The sequence below is a fragment of the Nematostella vectensis genome, chromosome 13 (genome assembly GCF_932526225.1).
Source record: "Nematostella vectensis chromosome 13, jaNemVect1.1, whole genome shotgun sequence".
NCBI classification, from domain to species: domain Eukaryota; kingdom Metazoa; phylum Cnidaria; class Anthozoa; order Actiniaria; family Edwardsiidae; genus Nematostella; species Nematostella vectensis.
This window is the reverse complement of record NC_064046.1, coordinates 7,400,044-7,416,366: the sequence shown is the minus strand read 5'-3', so window position 1 is coordinate 7,416,366 and position 16,323 is coordinate 7,400,044. Positions and strand designations below refer to the sequence as shown.

Sequence of the window (16,323 nt, the reverse complement as noted above, 5' to 3'; positions counted from 1 at the left end):
CGGCCAAATCAATATTCATTATTAATCAGAAATTAAAGCCGAACTGAGCTTGGCTCTATAGCCTATCTTGTAAGAGGTATCAAAAACTATCACTATGCTGAAATTGATAACTTTAGCAAAAAGTGCGCAATTCAAGGTAAAATCTGCACATATCCGTTGGACTACTGTGCACGTATTGTGGTATATTCGCTGGCTTTGGAGTATGGTTTAAATTTACCTGTGTTTAGGTCTATTGTTACTTCAAGGAAGTTCACGATCTTCTTTTTTTTATGATAATTTGTTTATGCTATTTTGTGCATCGACAAATTTTTTTTTTATTTTTCATAACAGGCGATTCGTAATAACGAATCAATGTTTTAGGAGACCTCTGCATTTTATTTTGTTCAGAATAGAGAAAAAATGCAAAGCTAGGTTGGTAGTAAATAGAATCTTAATGATTGCTTGGCATGTGCGCAAGTATGAGCTACCCGAGGAAAAACGATTACCGAGTCCCACTGTTCGTCATGTGCAAGAGACTTCTCAGTAGCAGCCATGAGTTCGCATAGGTGGAGTCTGTTCGTTTCTTTGATCTTTCTGAAGTTGACTGAGCGACACGTTGTCCTGGGCACGACTCTCCCGGGTGCATTCCCGAATACACGAAAAATCGTCAGCGACTAGGGCAGCCTTAATTGGAGATCCCCGGAGTCTTTCACCTCGATGAAAACTTAGTGAACTTGATCGACTCTCCCCGGGAACCAGAAGGCCGTTACGAATTGACCAGATAAACCAACAGAGAAAATGGGAAGCAGTAGAGTTAGGATCAGGAGAGACGATTTCTTGGAGTGCGACATCGTCGAGTCAACAACGAAAACTGAACTTGAACCCAAGAAGACGTCTTGCGGAATGTCACGTCTTGTATCTGCCTGGCTGGCTGGTTCTCACAATACACCAAAAACTGGAAATCGACTCTGCCAAATCTTCGTCTTTAATAAGACTTCTTCAGGGCAGTCTGCTTTTTTATTCTAGTGGCTGGTTCTCACGATATGACAAAGCTTGAATTAAATGTTTTTCAATTTTGTTCTTTTAACGGTCTTTTATCCCTCACACTTGGAGACATTGTGGTCTTGACAGTTGTGGTGTTAAATCTTAATAAACGTTCTTTTATGAAAAAGAAAAACAATTCGCTAAGTACCAAGCAAAGCCTTCAAGATCTAGCCAAATAACTTTACGGTCTCTTTGAGTACAGGAAAGTATTTACTGCGACAAAGAGACCCCTGGCGCGCCCGCAAAAAATCTCATAGCAATTCTTAAACAATTATAAAGAAAAAATAAGGAAAAAATATACAAAAAATAAAAAGAAATGACTTCTCTGCTGGAATATTCCGATATCACGAAGTTTACAGTAAACAGATAGATTATTTGCTTGCCTTACAAATAATTGGATAATAATAAACTTTCTGCATAATGGTTTCATATATGAAGAAGACTTAAGCAGGGGTGGGGTAATAGGGACAATCTTTTCGCTCCCCAAAATTTTCAATCAATCAAACAATCAAGTGTCTTAATCCAACCAGTTGAGGTTCTGATAATTAACAGGATGTTTTACTAAGAGTGCTCAAACACACTCCATGAAGAAATAAATGATTGTGGTTATGGGCTGATTAGGTTGACCCACTAGTAGTTATACCCCATCAGATGGAAAAAGTGCCCGCTCATGTGTTTTTACTAAATGAATAGTGCCAAGTAAGGTCTCATAAGCTACTAGCCCCGAGCCATTCAGTGTTAAGGGATATCTGTTAAATATTTGCTAATCTTCACGAAAAAGTGATTACAACAGAGACAGAGACATAAAGTGCTTTATTACATCTTACACAATGGAGGCCTGGTTTTCATGCATTCAATATTATCAATGATAAAATAATAATAATAACAACAACATAACAGATTTTACAAGAAATAGTGAAGCTATGACTGGATCAAGTGAATCTTATTCTCAAAGAAAATAAGTCTATTTTTAAAACACCAGCTGTGTATAACTCTAAAATAGGACCTTGGATTCTTGTAACCAGCCAGGGACATGTCCCTTTTGTCTTCCTAAAGACAACATCCAGAAGAACATCAAGCAGTTTCCACAAATGGTGTCAACAATCTTGTACCAGAAAAGGGTGTGGACGCTTCTAAAACTGATTTTGAATTCTCCAAAAGGTAATGTTTTCAATTCAATTCAATTATATGAATAGTACATGTAAAAGAATTAATTTAACTATATTTCAAGTTATACCCTAACCAATTTCCTAACTAAAACTTTGTTAAATAATTTAAATTTTTCTGGCACATGATTTTTGGTTGTGGGCTTGGCAATGCCATGCTCGAAGTTCTAATGAATTCTCCTTTCATCCTGAGGAATAAATGGCTGGCACAGATCAAGAACAAGGATCAATGTCAAGGTTCACTTCATAGAGCTATACACCTCAAATGCAAGCTGCAGTGGATGTTGAAGCATCCTGTACAGGTCGGTCTGATCTTGCTTTAAAAATTAAGTTCTTCATTCTGTTCAGCGCTTTTTTCATAGAGTCCTGATGACGTTTAACCTCAGACATGCCTTCATACAGATTCTTCTCTAGTTCGCCTACCTGCCTATTGCTTTGCCGAACCTCCTCCTCCTTAGCTTCCCGTGTATAACCCTCTCCTGTCACACGCTGCTTCAGATTGAGGTGCTTGCCACGCACTTTGGTCAACTCTAAATTGAGTTGGTTCAAGTTGGCAGTTGCATCTTGTAGCTATTGAACATACAAGAGAATTGATCATGTTTAGATTGGAGTCAGCTTTAAACAATGACGCTAGGCTGTGACTTTTCACACATTACGGTAGTTATTGATCTTATGAAATATATGAAATCATTTACTAAATTATATTGAGAATTTTGCAACAGCCTTCCAAAATTAGGGGATGGAAATGGATGCTTTCTCACACTTGGTGTTTGCTAGGACGACAAAATGGTAGCTGAAAGAGAAAAAAGGTTATGGGAAGAACTTGTCCTTTCCATTTGTTCTTTTTCTTCTGACATGCAGCCAGGAATTACTGAAAGGGGGTTTCAGGTATTGATATCATAGGTATCAAACCTAGTTATTCTTCAAGCAGATACAGTATTTTTAAAGTAAAAATATTAAAAATTATCTGATAGATCAAAAATAATTGTGTACCTTTACATCTTTATTTAAATTTTGCATAATTATAACTGTCACAGACGTGCGAGTGAAAGTGCAACAGAAGTGAGAATCATAATCCATATAAAAGCAAAAAGATCAAGCACTTTTTTTGCCTTTGCACTTGAATTTTTGAAAGAACAAACTTCTACAAAAATGACCCTTTTATGCTTGATGAAAATGGGTCACAAAAAAGGGTTGAGCCGACAGGTATGTAGCCAGGATTAAGATTGGGGGGGGCTGTTTGGCCATAAATCAGACAATTCTATTTAGATATAAACTGCTCACAATACCCCCCCCCCTGAATGCCCTCCCCTGAACCCAATGAACGAACACAATGACAATGAATAAACAAGCTTCACTTTTGTGTCAATGTAAACAATGTCTGAGAGGTCCTGATAAATTCAACCAAAACTGGTAAAACAAACAATCGATATAAAATACACAAGTAGTAAAAAAAGAATCATGGTAATATGCAGTGTTACCTTTGAAAGACATGTGGTCACGTTCTGGTCTTGAGTCTTGAGTCGTTGAGGAAGTTCTGCGTAGCCATGTTTCTCGTTTAGTTCTGTCAAACCTTCGGCTAGCTGTCTCTCGAGTACCTCTTGCATGTAGGTTTTGTGGATGATCCACGCAGCGTCAATATAAAGCTTGAGGTCTCTCTTCCCCCAGTCATTGTAAGCCCGATCACTGCATAACTCCTCTGCCGTCATGTTCCAGAAAGTCCAGTATTCCCTTGTCATCTCCGCGTCCTGGGATTCAATCTCGCGATCGCTAAAGATCCTGATTCCTCGACTTCTAGCAAACGGGTAGCGATCGTTAGGAATTGGCTCTATCAGGGCTTTTTGGGGGGTCTTAGTTTTCTTCTGTCTCTTCTTTGGTGGCTCTACTACTACCTCTGTCTCACCGTTTTTGTCAGTACTGGCCTCGGCTGGTTGTTCGAGTGCAGTGTCTGGCAAATCGCTCGGTGGTTCTTGTTCTTTCGCCGGCTCCTCAGCTACTTCGGGCTCTTTGGCGACGCTGTCTTCAGCATTCTCCACTGCAGTCTCTGTCTCACTCATCGCTGTTTGTTGGGGAGGGTGGTGTACTGGATTATTCGGAGTTTTACGATCGTAAACTTGCACAGCGACTGCAATGGCCGAAGCTTTTGAGTCGAGACTCGGCGTGACCACCCCTCCCTATTAGAACCCAGACTATCCCGGTCACAACATTGACGATAAAAAAAACTGAAAAAAGGGGAGATGTCATGATGAAAGCAGTACGACTAATGATTAAAAATCATTCCAGAGTGCTCTTTGTTGTATGTTTTAGCTGTAAAAAACTGTGATTTTTTTACTTATTTGGGAACGCTTAGTTATTTTATAAATTTATACCTATGTGAGGTAATTATATTGTTAATGTAAAACCGGCAGATTTTGCCAGCAATAGTTGCTTTATTTTACCAATAATCCAGTAATTTACTTTCTTTCACAACATTCGAAAAATATTCTTTCTACTTTCTTAGGATTCCGGGAGGGCTGTGTATTTTGTGAGCCAGCAATAAACGCAGCACATACACGCTCTGCACATGCGCGCGACGTTATACTTGCGTTTCAAAATGGCGGCTAAAGCATGGTTCAATATTTCTTCCTAGAATAGAGGCACACTGTTTTATCCACAACTACGGGCATGTCTACTATTAGTAAACGGGAATTAGAAGAACTCAAGCCATGGATCGAGGACAAAGTTCGCAAACGCCTTGGTTTCAGCGAGAAGTCTGTTGTAAGCGCTGCTCTGTATTGTGTGTCCAAAAACTTGGACAAACGCTCGTCACGAGAGCAACTCGCCTCGCTCCTTGATGACTTAGCGCCTCAGTTTGTGGATGATTTGTTTGATAAAGTCGAAAGCATAAGAATTTCTAAACACTCTGGTCCCCAAAAGGGATCTCAGAGTAAAAAGCGGACGTTAGAAGATGTCTTTGGTGATGATAACGCAGACGAGAAGCCTGCGGAGTCTAAAGTCAAACGTAAACAGAGTCGATTCGACGCTCTGAAAGACGATGACGAACCCCTCCCCCCTGCCATTCCAGAACCAATGGACGGTCCTACTCATCTTAATAGCTCTCAGGTGTCGGAAATGTTGGCGAATATGAAGAAGCAGATTGAAGAGAGGAAGAGACAGCTTCAGGTGAGGCTGGCCTCCAGATGTCCATTAGCAACTTATTAGTTATTAGCCAGAATCTATGTTGGCCTACATAATGCTGGTGCTTTAACGAAATTATGGAAGTGCGTGCTGTAATATTGCATGTGCACCGTTGTAGACTCTCTGCGGTTGTAAATCCTAATGTCTGTTAAGCGGATACATTACTGCTTGGAAGAATCTTAACAATGTCACACATGTTTTCTGCTTGTAGTTTAAGTGTAGTGTAGTTTTGGTGTAAAACCCTGAATGTACTACACAATCAGTGCTTGTATTTTTCCTTTGTTATGCAGGAATGTTATATGATCTACAAAATCTTGATTTTGTTGTCAGCTAGCTTTTACATACTTATCCAAGTAATCAAGCGTTGTGTTGACTTTCGTTATTCTGCGATGTGGTCACACCACTGTACACTTTAATTACTATCGACACAAACTGCATAACAAAGGAAAACTGCACACACAGAGTTCACTTAATGGCTTTCCATGCAGTAAAAGTGTGTGAATTGTATGCAGAATCCACACAAGAAAATGTTGTCCTAGTCAGACTCTTTTCATTGTCTTGATTTTGGGTGGGTATGTTAAGGTAGGCATGGTTTGATTTTAGCTCTCACCCACTCACCCCAGGACTACCCAATGTGCTGTTAGCTAAATTAAAACTTGGCGAAAAAAATAAACAACCATATTGTTGTCCTCACAAAGTTTCCCAGTTATTTTTCTCCTTAATTCGTTCTTCCATTTGAGCTTGGGGTAACTGAGCAACATTGTCCAAATTAACCCCTGGTAGGCATATTTTCAGATGTTTTTCTGTACCTGGTTCTTAATGAATAAAACTATTTTTTCTGTAATACAGGTGCTTCAGCAAGTGCGACCTGCTGTGCCAGTGGCTGGAGGAGCTCCTGTCCCTGTCATGGGGCCTTCAGCCCCGCCCAGCATGATGGAGCAGCAGAGACTTATGAACGACGCCATCGAGAAGGCACGCAAAGCTGCAGAACTCCAGAAAAAGATTCAAGAACAACTGGCAAGCAAGCCGAACCTGGTTAGTTGAAAGTGTTGGAAATAGTAAAGCAGTGCAGACTTTTAGATTTTGTAAAAGTTGCAAATTCATTTGCCTTCTCTTTTTTTCCTCTTGCAGTACTGTATAGAGATCTTAGCAGTTGTCAATTCAGTTTGTTTTTGTATCAGATTGCGAGGTTGTGTATTAGCTCGAACACAAGTTTTCAAGGTTATCTCTTGCACTTTACATGTGATCAAAATAAAAGGAAGAGCTAACAATACAGGTCAACAATAATATATGGCATTTACTATCAACCACAACTATAGTATCTTTGTTGTTGTCAAATAATTTTAACCCTTCAATGTTGTTCCATGTTGCATACAAATTCAGAATTAAAATGCGCTTAGAAATTCATATACTATATCTCTCCGATTTCCTTTTTCAGAGAGATTGCCAAGTAAGGGTTAGATACTGTAATGGATACTCGTGTTCTATGGGGTTTAGGGCACGAATTAACAAATATTGTTAATGAGTTACCTATATTTTATAGAACACAAGTGGACATTATCTAACTTTCTTTAAAAAATTAACACTGCCCCGAGAGATTTCAAAATGGCTTTATACTAGATGTCACTTGTAAATCAACAACATTAAATGTAAAACAATTAAAATAATATCTTACTGTTGGAGATATTGTATGGTTGTCAACAAGTTTTCAACATCATTAGGCAATACTGAAAGGCCAAATGATTTTCCCGTCCCGGGAAAAAAAGCACATGGTTTTAAAAAAACATTTGTGAGGTTCGTAGTTAGTAATATATTAGTAGTCATCTACTTAGTGCTTAGTATTCCCTAAGTTGCAACTGTGTTTTCATTGTTTTTCTCAAGGAATACTAATCACTAAGTAGATAACCACTAATTACTAACTACATTTCCCACTAATTCCCTATTGTTCAATGCCCTCGCCGCTTGACACCTTAATTACTATGAGTAAAAAAAGTATTTTGCAATGTAATATGTCATTATGCAAAATTAAGATGTACGGCATTGCGTATATAGGCATTTTTCAATCAAACCTGCCTGAAATAACTACAAAAAACATTTTGATATTGTTTACAGTTTTCTGGCGGGTCAATTTCAAGTGCTGGTAGTACCTTAGTGAAATCTGGGCTGATCAACCTTGAGCACTCACTCAAAGACCAGAAGCCGAGCCCGCTGATCCTGGACTCAACAGGACGGACAGTAGACGCCACAGGAAAAGCCGTCCAGCTCTCAAGCCGAATGCCTACACTCAAGGCCAATATCAGGGCCAAGAAACGAGAACAGTTTAAAGTCGAGAAACCCTCAGAGGACCTCACTGAGAGAAGTTACTTTGACCCTCGAGTGACGTAAGTAGTAAAGTACAAATTAAGCATTAGGCTACTGTAAGCTTATAAACAACATGTCATCAATATGCTCTGTTTTGCTCGTAGTGTTCCTGCAGCAGTTCGTCCAAAGAGAACATTTAAATTTCATGAAAAGGGGAAGTTCCAACAAGTGGCACAAAGAATCCGTACAAAGGTGAGATATCTAGTCTTTACTCTAATAACTGCCCTATTTTGTGTGTTATTCACCCCTTCTGCATCTTACTCTGATGCAAGCATGTAAAAGGAGATACATAGTAAACTGTAAAGCTTTTAAAATCCAGTGCAATCACCACCAGTAATGCTGAAAAGAATAAAGGAAAGATTACATCACCCTTCAATGTTAAGGCTGGTTGTGCATCACGCAAGAATGTGCCTTAGAGTGAATCCCCAGCATTCCCTTGCTGATTCACCTGGCTATGCCAGGGGTTATAACAACAAATTAACATGCTTTCCATGCGTTTGGTTTAGACCCAACTGGAAAAGTTGCAGAAGCAAATAGCAGCTGTCGCTAAAAAGACAGGCATTTCATCTGCAACAAAACTGGCCCTGATCGCCCCAAACAAAGATGTTGAAGAAAAGCACATCCCAGATATTGAATGGTGGGATCGTGTGATCATCCCAGATGGGAAATACAGCGACAACTACCCATCTCTAAATGGAATTACAGCATTGGTTGAGCATCCTGTGCAAAAACATCCTCCAGGTATCATACTCTGTTATACAGCTAAATGCCACCGTATACTCTTATTGGTTGATTAGTGGGCTGAACATGAACAATGCAAAACTTGCACTGAAATGATTTCTTAAGCTGTAATTGTGTTACTTTTCAGGAAAAAAAACATGTTTTTCAGGATGTCACAGGGTTATAGCAAACTTCCTACACAGTTTGTTACGAACATCTCATTTGCATAGCCTTAACTAAAACTTAAAACTTAACTTAACTTGTCATGTAAGCCAGACCCACAGGCTTTGATACTGAAATGCTTCTATTTGCACAGCTGAACCAAAAGAACCACCTACAGTACCCATCATGTTAACTAGCAAAGAGAGAAAGAAAATGAGAACACAGAGACGAAGAGAAGTGGAGAAAGAAAGAACCGAGAAAATCAGGCTAGGCCTTGAACCACCACCCCCTCCTAAAGGTACTTCTGTTGGACAGAAACAGACAGACAGACAGACAGACATGGATAGAATCCCTTCTCACACAGGTGTACAGAGGGTCATTTTCTAGGTATTTAACATGGTTTAAAGTTGTATTTTTTTCTTATTTCCTAGTGAAAATCTCCAACTTGATGCGTGTTCTCGGTAATGAGGCTGTTCAAGATCCGACAAAAGTCGAGGCTCATGTCCGCGCACAGATGGCACAAAGGCAAAAGTAAGTCTGTATGTAAGTGACATGTTTAGAAACACCCAGCTTTACTGTACACCCTGCTATACTGTACACCCTGCAGTACTGCACACCGTGCAACACTGTACACCCTCCTATACTGCACACCCTGCAATACTGTACACCCTGCGATACTGCACACCTTGCGATACTGCACACCTTGTGGTACTACACACCCTGCAATACTATACTCCCTGCAATACTGCACGCCCTGCAATACTGTACACCCTGCTATACTGTACTCCCTGCAATACTGCACACCTTGTGATGCTACACACCCTGCGAAACTGTACACCCTGCTATACTGTACACCCTGCAGTACTGTACACCCTGAAGTACTGTACACCCTGCAGTACTGTACACCCTGAAGTACTGTACACCCTGAAGTACTGTACACCCTGCAGCACTGTACACCCTGCAATACTATACTCCCTGCAGTACTGTACACCCTGAAGTACTGTACACCATCCAGCACTGTACACCATGCAGTACTGTACACCCTGCAGCACTGTACACCCTGCAGTACTGTACACCCTGCAGTACTGTACACCCTGCAGCACTGTACACCCTGCAGCACTGTACACCCTGCAGCACTGTACACCCTGCAGCACTGTACACCCTGCAGCACTGTACACCCTGCAGCACTGTACACCCTGCAGCACTGTACACCCTGCAGCACTGTACACCCTGCAGCACTGTACACCCTGCAGCACTGTACACCCTGCAGCACTGTACACCCTGCAGCACTGTACACCCTGCAGCACTGTACACCCTGCAGCACTGTACACCCTGCAGCACTGTACACCCTGCAGCACTGTACACCCTGCAGCACTGTACACCCTGCAGTACTGTAAACCCTGCAATACTATACTCCCTGCAGTACTGTACACCATCCAGCACTGTACACCATGCAGTACTGTACACCCTGCAGCACTGTACACCCTGCAGCACTGTACACCATGCAGTACTGTACAACACCCTGCAGCACTGTACACCCTGCAGCACTGTACACCCTGAAGCACTGTACACCCTGCAGTACTGTACACCCTGCAGCACTGTACACCCTGCTATACTGTACACCCTGCTATACTGCTGCTATACTACTGTGTACAGTACACCCTGCAGCACTGTACACCCTGCAGCACTGTACACCCTGCAGCACTGTACACCCTGCAGCACTGTACACCCTGCAATACTGTACACCCTGCAGTACTGTACTCCAAGCAGTACTGTACAACACCCTGCAATACTGTACACCCTGCAGTACTGTACACCCTGCAATACTGTACACCCTGCAGCACTGTACACCCTGCAGCACTGTACACCCTGCTATACTGTACACCCTGCGGCACTGTACACCCTGCAGTACTGTACACCCTGCAGTACTGTACACCCTGCAATACTGTACACCCTGCAGTACTGTACACCCTGCAGCACTGTACACCATGCAGTACTGTACAACACCCTGCAGCACTGTACACCCTGCAGCACTGTACACCCTGAAGCACTGTACACCCTGCAGTACTGTACACCCTGCAGCACTGTACACCCTGCAGCACTGTACACCCTGCTATACTGTACACCCTGCTATACTGCTGCTATACTACTGTGTACAGTACACCCTGCAGCACTGTACACCCTGCAGCACTGTACACCCTGCAGCACTGTACACCCTGCAGCACTGTACACCCTGCAATACTGTACACCCTGCAGTACTGTACTCCCTGCAGTACTGTACAACACCCTGCAATACTGTACACCCTGCAGTACTGTACACCCTGCAATACTGTACACCCTGCAGCACTGTACACCCTGCAGCACTGTACACCCTGCTATACTGTACACCCTGCGGCACTGTACACCCTGCAGTACTGTACACCCTGCAGTACTGTACATCCTGCAATACTGTACACCCTGCAGTACTGTACACCCTGCAGCACTGTACACCCTGCAGCACTGTACACCCTGCTATACTGCTGCTATACTACTGTGTACAGTACACCCTGCAGTACACTGTACACCCTGCAGCACTGTACACCCTGCAGCACTGTACACCCTGCAGCACTGTACACCCTGCAGCACTGTACACCCTGCTATACTGCTGCTATACTACTGTGTACAGTACACCCTGCAGTACACTGTACACCCTGCAGCACTGTACACCCTGCAGCACTGTACACCCTGCAGCACTGTACACCCTGCAGTACACTGTACACCCTGCAATACTGTACACCCTGCTATACTGCTGCTATACTACTGTGTACAGTACACCCTGCAGTACACTGTACACCCTGCAGCACTGTACACCCTGCTATACTGCTGCTATACTACTGTGTACAGTACACCCTGCAGTACACTGTACACCCTGTAGCACTGTACACCCTGCAGCACTGTACACCCTGCGGCACTGTACACCCTGCAGCACTGTACACCCTGCAGCACTGTACACCCTGCGGCACTGTACACCCTGCGGCACTGTACACCCTGCGGCACTGTACACCCTGCGGCACTGTACACCCTGCGGCACTGTACACCCTGCGGCACTGTACACCCTGCGGCACTGTACAATACAAAGTATGTACCACTGTCCTATCACATGTTGCAAAATCTTCTGAATGCATGCTTGCAAAACTCTGTTATGAAGGGCCCACGAAGCAGCAAATGCAGCTCGCAAGCTAACTCCTGAAGCTCGACGTGACAAGAATGTCAAGAAGTTAAAGGAGGACACATCACTGGGTGTCCATGTGGCCGTGTTCAGGGTGGATGATCTACATGATCCTCAGCGCAAATACAAAGTGGACATCAATGCTCAGCAGTTATACCTAACAGGTAATCTAGTGCCTTTTATTCTTCAATTATCTGATCTCAACTTTTTAGTGTGAAAATCAGAATCTGCTTTCACTAAATAACAATTATTCCTACATACATACAAACATTTATTTAGACACAGTAAAAACCACATGTTACGAACAAACATGAAGTCCACAGGTCACTGGTTTCCATAGTTGCTGTGTGTGAGTCAGTCATCCCACTCTAGAAGTTGCCTAAGGGTAGCTGATGTAGTCTCAAAATCAGATGTTGTTATTATACACTTAAGCCCGAATGGGCTCTACATTTTAAAATTTTTATGTACACTATGAAGGGGAAAGAAAGAGTTTGAGAGATCATGAGAGCAAGAGAAAGAGTTGTTTTAGTGGCATGTTTTTGCAGGTTTTCAAAAGTTGTCCATAATATGTTTTTTACAGGTTGTGTGATGGTACATATATTTTCACAGGTTGTGTGATGGAATGTTTTCACAGGTTGTGTGATGGTATGTTTTCACAGGTTGTGTGATGGTATGTTTTTCACAGGTTGTGTAATGGTATGTTTTCACATGTTGTGTAATGGTGTGTGTTTCACAGGTTGTGTAATGGTACATATGTTTTTCACAGGTTGTGTGGTGGTACATATGTTTTTACAGGTTGTGTGATGGTACATATGTTTTTACTACAGGTTGTGTGATGGTACATATGTTTTTACAGGTTGTGTGATGGTATATTTTTTCAGGTTGTGTGATGGTATGTTTTCACAGGTTGTGTGATGGTATATTTTTACATTTTGTGTGATGGTATGTTTTTACAGGTTGTGTGATCGTATATTTTTACATTTTGTGTGATGGTATGTTTTTACAGGTTGTGTGATCGTATATTTTTACAGGTTGTGTGATGGTACATATGTTTTTACAGGTTGTGTGATGGTACATATGTTTTTACAGGTTGTGTGATGGTATATTTTTTCAGGTTGTGTGATGGTATATTTTTACAGGTTGTGTGATGGTATATTTTTAGATGTTGTGTGATGGTATATTTTTACAGGTTGTGTGATGGTATGTTTTCACAGGTTGTGTGATGGTATATTTTTAGATGTTGTGTGATGGTATATTTTTACAGGTTGTGTGATGGTATTCAAGGAGATGTACCTTGTGGTGGTGGAAGGTGGCCCTAAAGCAGTCAAGAAGTTCAAGCGTCTTATGCTGCACCGGATAAAATGGGCAGAAGAACGAAAACAGAGACATCGAGACAATGATGACGAGGACAGGCGACCTAACCAGTGTGCATTAGTCTGGGAGGTAAATATTAGAAAATTCTCTATTTATATCATCAATACAATGTTCTCGGCATAACAAGGTATAGACCATGCTGGTATAACAAGGTACTAGACCATGTTTGGTATAACTACCAGACCATGGTCGGTATAACAAGGTATTAAACCATGCTCGGTATAACAAGGTACTAGACCATGCTCGGTATAATAAACGATTATGCCATTTCCATTGAGGTGGATTGTGGCGAAATATCTACCGAGAGCCGAAGGCTCGACGTAGATATTTTTAGTCGCTATCCACCGAAATGGAAATGGTATAATTGTTTTAGTATATAAAACGAGCTTTAGAGGTTTTCGGAAACACTTGCAAATCGGCTGTCACACCCGCCATTTTGGTATAACAAGGTACCATGTAGTTTCTTAAGTCGAATTCTGATTCAAATGTTTTCTTCATTTTCAGGGAACTAATAGAGAGCGCAGCTTTAGCGACTGGAAATTCAAGCAATGCCCGTCCGAGTCTTTTGCTCGTGAGCATCTCAAAAAGTACGGAGTTGAACATTATTGGGACCTAGCACGAAGAGAATCTCTGCTTGAAGGGACGGAGGATTAAGCCAATCGGAACCTAGCTTGACCTTGAAGGGATGGAGGATTAAGCCAATCGGAACCGAGCTTGACCTTGAAGGGACGGAGGATTAAGCCAATCGGAACCGAGCTTGACCTTGAAGGGACGGAGGATTAAGCCAATCGGAACCGAGATTGACCTTGAAGGGACAGAGGATTAAGCCAATCGGAACCGAGCTTGACCTTGAAGGGACAGAGGATTAAGCCAATCGGAACCGAGCTTGACTGTTACGTGTACCAAAATCAAATGGGAGGATAGTTACGAGAGAGAAGGGACAGCCTGTCTCAAGTGTGATGGGGAGTTGGCATTACAATAACCCTGGCATTACAATAACCCTGGCATTACAATAACCCTGGCATTACAATAACCCTGGCATTACAATAACCCTGGCGTTAAAATAACCCTGGCGTTAAAATAACCCTGGCGTTAAAATAACCCTGGCATTACAATAACCCTGGCATTACAATAACCCTGGCATTACAATAACCCTGGCATTACAATAACCCTGGCATTACAATAACCCTGGCATACGACGAACAAAGTCCAAACCTTTCTTGTTCCTTTTCCTTGTTCCGCCAATCACGGGTGTTAGACATTAAGACTGTGTTTGGAAAAAGAGCATAAAACTTTAGAGACTGTTTCCAATCATTATTTATTCTTTTTAGAAGAGTGAATAGTCCATTCTGTTCGTTCAGTAAAGGAGAAAAAGTTTAGGCCGGGATTGACGGAACAGTATTTGCGATTTAAACAGTCTCGTAAAGCAAACGGCGGTAAGAGAGCCGCTTCTAGGGGGGTACAATGAATGATACTAGAAACATGGTCATTTGGTAACCGCTGGGCTTAAAATGGGACAGAACTGATCCCGCTACAGTGCCCAGGCCTCCTCACCATTGAAACAATGATTATTCCATGTCATAATTCTCTGTGACACGTACACCAAACATTCTTTTAGCAATAAAATGCAATATTTGTGAGAGTGTGTTTGTTTTTTATTTAAACATTAAAAATACGGATGTAGAAAAGATAATAACATTTGTGACTTGAAGTAATATTTTATGTCTTTCCCGGCTTATACCACCCCTCTCCATCGCTTTGTCCCTATCCGACTTTTACAAGGAGGCATCTTTGCTTATATAATGACTATCTAAAAATGCGGACCCCAAAAATATCTACCATTTATTTGAGCTCCTACGAGCACAATGTAATTCCGTTCTTCCGAATAACGGAAAGCGGTAGCAGTTTGAAATTGTTGACGAACGGGCTGGCGCTTTCTCACCTTGTAGAATGTCGCTGTGGAAACTGCGCCAGCATTGCTGGTGAGACGCTGACTAGACTTGGCCCAGCAACGCTGGCGCAGTTTGAACACCGTGTTGGAAGGTGTTGGCGAAATTTTGATTGAGTTCTAAAGTCCCGCGCAAACTGCGCCAGCACCTGCCAGCATTGCTGGCGAATTTTCGCTTGACTGACTATAGGACAAAGGAAATGGGGGATAGACTTTCTGACGTTTACTTTGTCTTGTGGTCAGTCGAGCAAGAATTCGCCAGCAATGCTGACAGGTGCTGGCGCAGTTTGCACGGCACGGGGCTTAACTTTTGGCCAGCACTTTGCCAGCATCTCCTTTGTCTCGTGGTCATTCGAGAATATCACAGCTTTGCTGGAGCAGTTTGCGCCCAGCAATGCTGGGCACATTTGCATCGTTTTCATAGAAAAAAAATGGCTCGCGTCCGAATACTTGCTGTCATTTCAAATAGAATAAACGTCACCGCATCTATAATCAAAGAAAACACCGCAAATTTTTGGTCGTGAAAACGATATATGACTGAAATGTATCATGCAGAACACAATCCCACGTGCTACTTTTTAATTATCAGATTAAATTCATTGTTTTTTTATCGTCCGCTTCTCACTCGTAGTGGTAAAATGACGACCGCTACTTCATCAGGGACAAACAGACCCGAATTTAACCGCAATCCAGCGGAATCTTTTGTTGCTTTTTGAAAACCGAAGGGACGTAAAAGAACCACTGGGGACACAATAAACCCTCTGACCGTGACCCCAGTGACAGTGTTACTAACCGAGGGCCATATGTTAGAAAACTGAATGTTCGGTTAAATTTGCTACCCTCGATAAACAAAGATTACAAAGACAAACACAAGTGAAATGATAGAGTCTTCGGTTGCCTTTGGTCCCGTCATGCATCAAACGCCAATCACGCGTGAACTTGTTATTAACAAACGTGCTGGCCATTTGTTGGGGCAGTTGGCACACCGGCCTAACTCCGGCCCAGCTCTCCGCCAGCAATGCATTGCTTCGCCAGGAATGCTGGCTGGTGCTGGTGCAGTTTGCACAGGGCTCAGGGCATTCCGCATTTGCTCGGTCTAGTCAACCGAGGCAAGACTCAACCTACCACGTTCAAATAACAAAGATTTCTTAGCGCCAGAGCAGTGCTGACTGACAGCCGGTCCT

General features: G+C 42.3%; 2 protein-coding genes across 4 annotated transcripts; one reads left to right on the top strand and one right to left on the bottom strand.

Moving 5' to 3' along the window:
- Window positions 1-1,821: 1,821 nt before the first annotated feature.
- Window positions 1,822-4,370, bottom strand: LOC5510841. The gene is made up of 2 exons (XM_001631255.3): window positions 3,671-4,370; window positions 1,822-2,759 (listed from the first exon to the last, which is right to left on the bottom strand). The coding sequence occupies exons 1-2, from the start codon at window positions 4,244-4,246 to the stop codon at window positions 2,451-2,453; spliced, it is 885 nt and encodes a 294-aa protein (XP_001631305.1). The 5' UTR covers window positions 4,247-4,370; the 3' UTR covers window positions 1,822-2,450.
- A 384-nt stretch (window positions 4,371-4,754) lies between these two features.
- On the top strand, window positions 4,755-14,831 carry LOC5510834 (U4/U6 small nuclear ribonucleoprotein Prp3). Of its 3 annotated transcripts, XM_048721231.1 has the most exons (11): window positions 4,756-5,351; window positions 6,216-6,401; window positions 7,479-7,747; window positions 7,832-7,919; window positions 8,234-8,468; window positions 8,764-8,907; window positions 9,041-9,140; window positions 11,797-11,981; window positions 13,082-13,260; window positions 13,696-13,882; window positions 13,926-14,831. In XM_048721231.1, exons 1-10 carry the CDS (start codon window positions 4,854-4,856, stop codon window positions 13,843-13,845), a joined length of 2,034 nt encoding a protein of 677 aa, XP_048577188.1. In that variant the 5' UTR covers window positions 4,756-4,853; the 3' UTR covers window positions 13,846-13,882; window positions 13,926-14,831. The 3 variants fall into 3 exon arrangements, with proteins under 3 accessions (XP_032235952.1, XP_048577188.1, XP_032235951.1); XM_032380060.2 differs by having other exon boundaries at window positions 13,696-14,831; XM_032380061.2 differs by lacking the exons at window positions 13,696-13,882; window positions 13,926-14,831 and having other exon boundaries at window positions 4,755-5,351; window positions 12,398-13,179.
- The last annotated feature ends 1,492 nt before the right edge of the window (window positions 14,832-16,323 follow it).